The sequence below is a fragment of the Mus caroli genome, chromosome 14 (genome assembly GCF_900094665.2).
Source record: "Mus caroli chromosome 14, CAROLI_EIJ_v1.1, whole genome shotgun sequence".
NCBI lineage: Eukaryota > Metazoa > Chordata > Mammalia > Rodentia > Muridae > Mus > Mus caroli.
The window spans coordinates 9,275,139-9,285,500 of record NC_034583.1 but is presented as its reverse complement, the minus strand read 5'-3'; the positions used below and the strand labels follow the sequence as shown (position 1 = coordinate 9,285,500).

The window sequence follows — 10,362 nt, the reverse complement described above, 5'->3', positions numbered from 1 at the left end:
CACCCAACAGGATGGCTCCAGGAGAGAAGGCTTAGCATTCCCCAATACTGGTGTTCCAAGGGACTCCCAAGCATCAGTGTTAAGTATTCATCATGTAGAGCTTAATTAGCGCCTTCCAAATCACAGCACGTTTTACTGCATTTCTCACTGCTGTAGCCAGTGGGAAAAATCTGACCCACAAATTATTTCATTATCTCACGCACTAAAAGGAGGAACCCAGGCACACTGCTGGCAGGAATTATAGAGGTAGAATTTTGTTGTTGTTGTTTTAAACTGAGATGGAGTATATAAAGCTGCTCAGGTCTAGAGCATAGTGTGCTAATCTGCACTGTTTAAAAATAAATGAGGAATGAATTGGTTAAAAAAAAAAAAAAGAAAATGTGGTACATTTACACAATGGAATACTACTTAGCTATTAAAAACAGGGACATCATGAAATTTTGGAAGAATGGATGAAACTGAAAAATATCCTGAGCACAGACCCAGAAAAACACGCATGTATGTACTCACTTAGAAGTGGTATTAGCCATAAAGTACAGGATAACCAGACTACAATCCACAGACCCCCAAGCACAGAGCCCAAGGGAGGATGCTTGAATCTCACTCAGAAGGGTAAGTGAAATAGACATAAGAAGTGGATAGAGAGAGTTGGTGGGAGAGGGAATAGGAAGGGCAACAACAGAGGTGGGGATCAGATATGGGTAGAGTGAGGGTTGAGGGTGATAGGGCTGAGAGAGAAGGGAAATCATTCAGGGGCATTTCTAGAACAAGATGGAGACCTGGGATGGGAGAGACTCCTGGGAAGATATGAGGGTGACCCTGAGACTCCTAGCAACAAGAGATATGGAGCCTGAAGTTGCTATCTCCTGTAGCTAGGCAGGACTCCTAGTGGAGAGAGAAGGACACCAACCCACCCACAAAACCTTCAATCCAAAATTTTCCCTGTCTACAGGATGTATAGGGATAAAGATGGAATAGAGATTGAGGGAATGGCCAACCAATGATTGGCCCAATTTGAGACATATCACATGGGAGAAAGTCATCCCTGACACTATTAACTTAACTCTGCTATGCTTGTAGACAGGAGTCTAGCTGAGAGGCTTCATCCATCAGTTGATGGAAACAGATGCAGAGAGCTACAGCTGAACATTAGGCAGGGCTCAGGGAGTCTTGTGGAAGAGTCAGGGGAGGGATTGAGGGAGCCAGAGAGGTCAAGGGCATCACACACAGACTTACAGAGCCAACTAATCTGGGCCCCTGGAGCTCACAGAGACTGAACTACCAACCAAAGAGCATGCATGGAATGGACCTGGGCCCTACACATAGTAGCAGATGTGAAACTTGGTCTTCATGTGGGTTTCCCAACAACTGGAGCAGGCAGGGGCTGTGTCTGACTCCAACTCAGACTCTTTTGCCTGCCTTTGGACATGTTTCCCCTAGTTGAGCTGCCTTGTTTGGCCTCAGTGAGAGAGGATGAGCTTAGTCCTGATGAGACTCAATGTGCCAGGGTAGATTGATGCCTGTGCCAGAGTGGGGAGGACTGGGAGGAGAGGAGGAGAGGGATGCAATCCAGATGAAAAGTGACTAATTAATTAATGTGGAAAAGGAAAAACAAAATCAAACAAAGAAATTTTCCTACTGTATGTTCTTCTTGTAGCTATTTGTACAAGGGACCTGGGACTCTGTGATGGCACCATGTTCCCTGGAGTCATTGATATCAATCAATTTAAACTACTGGCTCTCCATTTTAGGGTTAGTCACAACTTGAATACCCCTTTAAGGGAGTGGCAACTAAAGGTTATTTAGCAAAGATAAGCCAAGGAAAGGTGTTACCAAAAGAAAGGCAGTTGGAAAGAACTAAGTCCAGGAGAAGTAGTAAAGACAGAAATAGACATTCTTGTCTCAGTATACATTTCTAAGCCCATCCAGTATATTCTTGGAGCTCACTAGTTATGTTTCCCCTGAAGTATGGGCATAAGGTATCATCATTTAAAGTCAAATTAATTTCAAACTACAAGCGTACTCTAAGAATTAACTTGATATAGTGAGTGGGTATGGGTTATAACTGTAGCTTTTATTGTAACATAAGGGTTATAAAAGCTGCTGAACATGCCTGACAGAACTGCTTGGTTCTATTTATCTATCTATCTATCTATCTATCTATCTATCTATCTATCTATCTATCTTTAGTCTTAAAGGTAGTACCTTTATTTATTTATTTATTTATTTATTTATTTATTTATTTATTTATTGTATGTCCATTACAGGTGGTTGTAAGCCACCATGTGGGTGCTGGGAATTGAACTCAGGACCTCTGGAAGAGCAGTCGGTTCTCTTAGCTGCTGAGCCATCTCTCCAGGTCAAAGGTAGAACCTTTTAAGACCATGGAAACTTAAGATATATTAAGGTTCATAGTTTTAATTAATCAATGCCAAAAATAGACACACTGCATGCAAATAAAAGGTTATTTATACTAAAGTAATATAATATAAACATAAACTAGACCCTATTCATATTTTAAAATTTCTTATAACTTTTCCATGTAGTATATTCTGTTTATAGCATTTTTATCCAATTAAATAATGAAGTGATAATTTTAGACATGGTAAGACTATTTAGTTTGGTAACTTGAAATGCATTAAAATAATAGGATTTATGTAAAGACTTTTGATTATGGTCATGTCTGTAAATAATAAATACCACCAGGATAAGAAATTCTAACTTACTTAGGAAAAAAACATTTATGAAATTTGTAAATATTTACTTGCCTAATATTTTTATATATTTTGATTTTCTTTAAGTTTTATTTTGTTTTTGTTTTGTTTTTTTATTTTTACAATGTGTGTGTCTGTGCATATGTGCATGTGTGTTAGTGTATGCTGTGAGTGCATGTGCTTGTCAAGGCCAGAAGAGGGATTTGGATTGTGTGGAGCTGGAATTATAGGCAGTTGGGAACCACTTGATGCAAATGCTGAGAACTAAACCTGCAGCCTCTGCAAGAGCAATATATGTTGGTAACCTCTGAGCACTCTTTCTGGCCCCTGTGGGTTGTTTTTAACTTCCTACTTCACAGACCAGTTTCTGCTTCCTGGGCTTCATAGTTTACAGGCTTCCTTTACTAGATGCAGATGTATATGTGCTCTGTGTGTCTAATGAGGAGGTAAGTGCTGCTCTCTGACCTCAGCAGGAATGCTGGTAAAATTTGAAATCATGGATCTTTTCTTCAGCAAACCATCCCATCCCTTTTTGGTATCTGCACAGATATCAAGGTATGTACAACCTGTTGGTAAGGTGTATAAATCATGAAATATTCAGAAAGAACTAGTGTTTAGGACTGAGAACTGCAAATCTGCCTCCTTGAGTATTTATGAGGAATGAAGAAGATTCTTGTTAAACTTCTGTGCTTGCTATGTGTCAGGATGCTGGGACTTTCTGGAGTTTGGCTTTTGGTGAGGGCTGAAGTACATATTCAGCTTGACTGCTGAGGTTTACTCTCAGTTCCCTATTCAGCCCACAGGCACCCTGCAGAGCAGCTGTACTTTAAGGGACTTTAATGTGCTGCTGGCACACTGATATTCCCATGACTCCTCTTTGAGTTGCTCTGTATTTAAACCCTCCTTTCTAAGTCACTGTATCTCTAGCTCCTGGAGTCACCTCCTTGGGCACTAGTATAATCACATCATTCACCTGCCTGAGAGCCCCATACTTCCTGACTGCACAGCTGTAAGGTGATTTGAGTTCTTGGGATCTGACACCTTTTACTCTCTAATTTCTATTCCCTTCTGCTCTGCATACTCCTCTCTACCTACCTGTCTCTGCACATGGCCTGTGTTTTCCACTCTGTGCTTTTATATTCACTATTCCCCTGTTTCTAAACACTCTGCTTCATGCCTTGTCCTGAAGCTGAGAGACTCCAGCTGCTTTTGTTTTTCCTTACAAGAGCCTACTCACATCTTATGTCTTCTGCAAAGACTTCTCTGAATCAGGAAGTTAGTGACTTTAAACAAAAATCTTCCCTCTTTCAACATCTCAGAGATTCAAATTCTTCTAGAGCGTATGCTATCATTCAAACAGCTGGCATATCTAGGCCACTTAAGGTCTTACTTAAGGTTACTATTGCTGTGATGAGACATCATGACCAAAAGCAACTTGGGGAAGAAAGGATTCCTCCTCAAGTTTAGAGTTCTATATAACAATTCATCACTAAAACAGTGAGGACAGGAACTCAAGTAGTTGATGCAGGGGCCATGGAGGGGTGCTGTTTACTGGCTTGCTCCATGTGGCTTGTTCAGTATGCTTTCTTATAGAACCTGGGACTACCAGCCCAGGGATGGCCCCACATACAAATGGGCTGGGTCTTCAAGACCCATCAAGAAAATGCCCTACAGCTGTGTATAGTGTGATCTTATGTAACAGTTCTTATTTGAGGTTAACTCTTCTCAGATGACTTTAGCTTGTGTCAAGTTAACATGAAACTAGCCAGGACAGTCATGGCCCCTTGAGGTTTACTACTTCTTTCATTCCATCCTGAATACCAAGCACATTCTGTATCTTTGTTAAGTGACTAATTGGAAAGCTTCTGACCATCTTCCGCCTGAACCCGCCTGAACCACCAAGGGCTCCAGAGTACTCTCCACGCCACAGGACCTCGGGATCACCTGGGGATCATGGGTGAGTGGAATAAAACATCAGCTCCAAAGAATCGCAGAGGGTCTTGTGACAGCAGGAACAGGGACAAAGGAAACCCGCCCGACCAGAGGCTGGAATCCCTTCTAGTCTGGGCCAGCCCCACCATCCTCTGCGTGAACCAGGCCCAGAGCGTCTAGGGCCACAGAGGACTCTGCATGCCGCAGGACCCCTAGCATACCCAGGACCTTGTGATCACAGGAGAGCACGTGGGTGACAGAAGCAACAGAGCTTCTTGGACAGGGTCCCTTCAGGCCTTCATCCTCAGCCAGGAGGTGGAGCTGAGACCCATACCCTTGGGCGCCTTTCTTGCCAGAGGAGAGTTGGCCTACAGGGAGGGCTCTGACCCCAGGACTCAGGAGGTGGATCAGAGCTCCAGACTTCTGGACACATGCCCTGTAAAAGGAGAGCTTGCCTACAGAGAGTGCTCGGACCACTGGGACTCAGGTGAGAGTTGGACTCCCAGGAGTGCTGACAGAGGCTAACAGAATCACAGGAGGAACAAACTCCAGCTAGAGACAGCTAGAACATTAACACCACAGATTGCCAGATGGTGAAAGGCAAACATAAGAATCTTACTAACAGAAACCAAGACCACTCACCATCATCAGAACCCAGTACGCCCATCACAGTGAGTCCTGGATACCCCAACACACATGAAAAGCAAGACTCGGATTTAAAATCATATCTCACGATGGTGGTAGAAGATTTTAAGAAGGGCATTAATAACTCACTTAAAGAAATATAGAAGAACACGGCTAAACAGGTAGAAGTCCTTAAAGAGGAAACACAAAAATCCCTTAAAGAATTACAGGAAAACACAACCAAACAGGTGATGGAATTGAAAAAAACCATCCAAGATCTAAAAAGGGAAGTAGAAACATTAAAGAAACCCCAAAGGGAGACAACTCTGGACATAGAAACCCTAGAAAAGAAATCAGGAACCATAGATGTGAGCATCAGCAACAGAATACAAGAGGTAGAAGAGAGAATCTCAGATGCAGAAGATTCCATAGAGAACATGGACACAACAATCAAAGAAAATGCAAAATGCAAAAAGATCCCAACTCAAAACACCCAGGAAATCCAGGATATAATGAGAAGACCAAACCTACAGATAATAGGAGTAGATGAGAGTGAAGATTTTAAACTTAAAGGGCTGGCAAATATCTTCAACAAAATTATAGAAGAAAACTTCCCAAACCTAAAGAAAGAGATGCCCATGAACATACAAGAAGCCTACTGAACTCCAAGTAGACTGGACCAGAAAAGAAATTCCTCCCAACACATAATAATCAGAACAACAAATGCACTAAATAAAGACAGAGTATTAAGGCTCTGAACAATACAGGGCAAAAGAAAAAAAAAGATAAAACAGTATACTCAGGGGGCAGATTCACTGCACATATCCAATCATGCCTTCTAGCCTTCCCTAGTCTCCACTACAAACTGACTATGCATTAGGCATCAGATATATAGCCATGACAGGATATGGCAAATGACAACGGGGCTCTGACAGAGACTAGTCTACTCTTACACACAACTGCTAAATAAAGGGCCAGGGTACAGAGTGAAAGGAATCTAAAAAGCTGACCTGTAACATTCAGTTGGCTGGGAATGGATATTAAGCCAAGCTCTGATGACAAGATGTCAATCAAAAAGGAAAATAAAGTAGGTTCTGAGAAGGAGGACAGATAGTTACAAAGAGAGCACAGAAGAAGATGAGGCTGGACAAAGAGCTAGGGTGACTTCTGGAAGAGCACCGAATTCTGGAGCAACTGAAATCTGGAAAGCATTTCTCCATGATAGAATAGAGCACATACAGGTACCATGCAGATGGAGACAAATTAGGTAACTGTTCATTTTGCTTTTAAAGGTGAGGTGCTATCACTTGCCTCCCAAAGTTGCACCAGCCTTGGTTTGATTTTCCTGCTCTTTTTAATTTCTATATTACTGAGCAATGAATTTGGAAACTATAAAATGTAGTAAGTCTCTGTGGCCTTGGGAGGTAAGAGTCTCTAACACTGTGAGAAGAGGTTGCTTGTTATCCATTGTGTGGAAGTGGAAGAGTGCTGGGAACTAGCCTACTATTCAAAAGAGCTGGCAAACAACCAAAGATGGCTGATGCCTCTAAATGGGAAAGACAAGGTTTAATGACAATTGATTACTACTCTGATTTTCTTTCATCCCTCTCCTCTCTTTCCCTTCTCTCCTCTATTCCTCTCTCCTCTGTCTTCCTTCTCTCTCTCCTTCCTCCTCCCTCCCTTATACCCCTCTCATCCTTCCTCCCCACTCCCTCCCTTCCCCTTCTCACCAAGACTCTAGTATTTTTATTGACTTAACACTAAGTTTTATAGTTAGAAACAGATTCACTCAATGATGTATTGTGCTATACTCTACATTAAATTAAAACCAGGTCTAGAATAGGCATTTCTGCTTTCAGTTTAATAGCCTTTGTAATGCATCATATCACTGAACTCCTCCTACAATGTACCCACTCTGACTACAGTGTTCTATTTTGATTCATGCACCAAAACAGAGCATGTATCCCTGCTGTTTTGAACATCTACTAATCTTGCTCATGTCCAGCTCAAATACTGCCTGTTTTGAGGAGATCTGCCCAACTCCCACATCTAGAGTTAATTACCTCAGCGTTTCCATAGCAATGCACTGCTATCCTTATTATAGCACCCTGTATGGTTGTTAAGATGGCTGTTTATGTTTTCCCTGTTAGACAGTAAGAAAAAGGACTCATATTCACTTATTTAGCTGAGAAGAAGCCTAGTGTATATAACAGGCACACAACAAATGTCTGCAGATGAACACAGGAGCATGGAAGACAAAGGAGAAGTGTGCCAGCAGAGTTGCCCTGTTTCTCAAACACTGCACCTTTTGTCACATGCCATCATTTTCTCTATTATTTTCCTTAGCAACACTGCTGGTTAGAGAGAAACATGAGTTTCAGTTTAGGAAGTACAGACTAGTTTCTGCATAGGCACAACTTCTATTCCATTGTGCTTTCTGCTTGGAAATTTAGGCTAAGGGCAGTCTTTACCAACTACAGAATCACACAGACACTGTGAAATTCTAAGTTCTTTTGCTGTTCTGTTTTGTTTTTGCTTTTTTCAATACAGGGTTTCTCTGTGTAGTCATGGCTGTCCTGGAACTCACTCTGTAGACCAAGCTGGCCTAAAACTCACAGACATCCACTTGCCTCTGCCTCCCAGGTACTGGGATTAAAGATGTGTGCCACTACCACCTGGAGATATTCTAAGTTTTCTTGTTTGGTTTTTATGCATTTCTTTAGCTAAGTAAAAATATTTGCAAAATTGCAAGCTTAACAATCCCATAACCTATTCTCAGTTCAGCAAAGGGAATCCCCACTTTATGGTTAGATGCAATCACTCATTTTTACAGATGGTGTATGTGTGTATGTGTCTGTGTGAGTGTGCATGTGGGTGCTTGTGCCTATGAGTGGGTGTGGCTCTTCCTTCATGATCTGTCTGTTTCTTTTGAAGCAAGGTCTCTCCCTGAGTGTGGGCTCATTATTTCTCAGTTAGGCTGACAACCACAAAGCCCCAGCAATATACTCCAGGTTCTGCCCACCTCAAAGCTGGGTTATAGATATGTGTGGGATGCTCAGCTTGTTTCATGGGTGGCTGAGCTCATGATTGCATACTAAATGCTCTTAACTCTTAAGCCACCCCTCCAGCCCTGAATAGAAATGATTTAGCTCAACTGTGTAATAGTGCAGCTATAGCTAAGTTTAGATACAAAAGCCCATAATTGAATTTGAGAAAGAGAGCAGACCTTCTTTGTTTCTTTGTACTGTATGGTAGATGCTCATGAACATGGCATCTTCATTCTATGACTTATTTTTTGATCTATCCAATGTCTTACAAGTGAAAATGTCCAATTAAATATTTTGTATGCTGATTTTAAAGCTCCCTATGAGGTAATTAATGTCTTGGTAGGAGTTGGGGACAGCTATCGATATGTTTGAGGCATCAGACAGATGGTTCAGTGGGCAAAGGCATCTACTGAGGAAGTGTGCTGAGCGGTGCTCAATCTCTGGAACCTACATAAAGGTGAAAGGAGAGAATCAACTTCATAAAGTAATCCTCTGACCTTCACACGTGGCCCGTGGCATGTGTGTACACTCCCTGTCCTCCAACATTATTAATAAAAAATACAGTATTATCTATTGTTGTCATGTGGTAACAGATTATTTATGGTGTTTCCATGGAATGGAGATGTTTTAAAGCAAAGCTCTCATGCCTTGTGGGTAATATGACAATGGTGTACAATCTAGGATGTATAAGTGAATGGGACTCAAGTGTAGCCTTCAGATCTTTACATTTTTAGGGTACAGACAGGGAATAACCAATACTTGAGCTCAGCTACTCACGTCCTTATGTCATTTGTGAGATATTTAGCTTTCTGGACATTGGGTTAAATCTATTAAAACTCACTAGAACCTGGTAACTAGTAGGCTGGTAATCTATGGTTGTGAAGGCATTAAATGGCAGCACTCTTACATAGTTACATGGCAGTCATGAGAGTTATTGGTCACTTGATTATTTTTTTCCTAAAAAAGAATCCAGGCAGTGGTTTAAAAACATTTGTTGCTTTGCAGAGGACCAGGATTCAATTTCCAACACCACATGGTGGTTCACAACCATCCATAACTTTAGTTTCATGTGACCTGATGCCCTCTTCTGACCTCTGTGGGTATGAAGCATGCACGGGGTGCACATACATATATGCAAGCAAAATAAAAACATAAAGTAAATGAAAAAAAATCTAATAGAAATTTAAAAGTGTTACATTTGAATACTGATAAAATAGAAATTTCCAGGATATAAGAATCGCTAATGCATTTTTGATTAAATACTGGGAACATGACTTTCTTTTCCTACTTCAAGAATTACCCAAAACAATTATATCAGTTTCATATTATATATAATTGGAAAATGAAGGCAATCTATATCTGCTTAAACAATGACACAAATTTTAAACAGTTTCATGCATTAAATTACCATGTTCCAGTCTTTCTCGACTTTTCTGAATATGGATTCCATTTTCCACACACCATTCTCCCATCCAGAAATGTTTGTGTTGTTGTCTGAGACACGAATGTAACGGTCTCTCACAATATCATAACGGAGATGAAATTGCTTAGAAATCTTTTCATTTTCAGAAGGGATGAACAGAATCTCCTTTCTCTTAAAAAAAAGGCAGAAATTCAATATTCAACATTGTGGAGACATGAAAACAAAGAGATACTATGTACAGTATAGTAAAGTATAAAACTATATAAACTCACATTGCACACAACAAGTCAAATACTGATATAACACAAGGCACTGCTGGAAAGGAAGTGTGACTAAGTGTGATTTAAGGATTACTTTTCATCATCCACTCTGGTGATCTGAACAAGAATGGCTTCTATAGATTCATATGTTTGAATACTTGGTCTCCTTTACTGAAACTATTTGTTAGAGGAGGTGGGTCATGGGGAAAGGGTTTGAGTCTTCAGAAGTCCCTTAAGATTGTCAGAGGAGACAGCTTCTGGGACAGGCGGGAGCCACAGAGCCGCTGAGGCAGCACCCTTTTGGGACTGCAGACATCCGGCACCCTCCCAGCTGGAGGACAGTGATCTGCCCTGCAGGGAGC

General features: G+C 41.2%; 1 protein-coding gene across 2 annotated transcripts in view; it reads right to left on the bottom strand.

Moving 5' to 3' along the window:
- Positions 1–10,362, bottom strand: part of Ngly1 (N-glycanase 1) — a 60,100-nt gene that overhangs the window by 7,090 nt on the left and 42,648 nt on the right. Inside the window, exon 10 of one of the 2 annotated variants that reach the window (XM_021182229.2) lies at positions 9,726–9,911. The exons of the other annotated variant lie outside the window; for it this stretch is intronic. Within the exon in view, the coding sequence (XP_021037888.1) occupies positions 9,726–9,911 (186 nt within the window). The remainder of the gene's footprint in view (positions 1–9,725; positions 9,912–10,362) is intronic. 2 annotated transcript variants of the gene reach the window in all.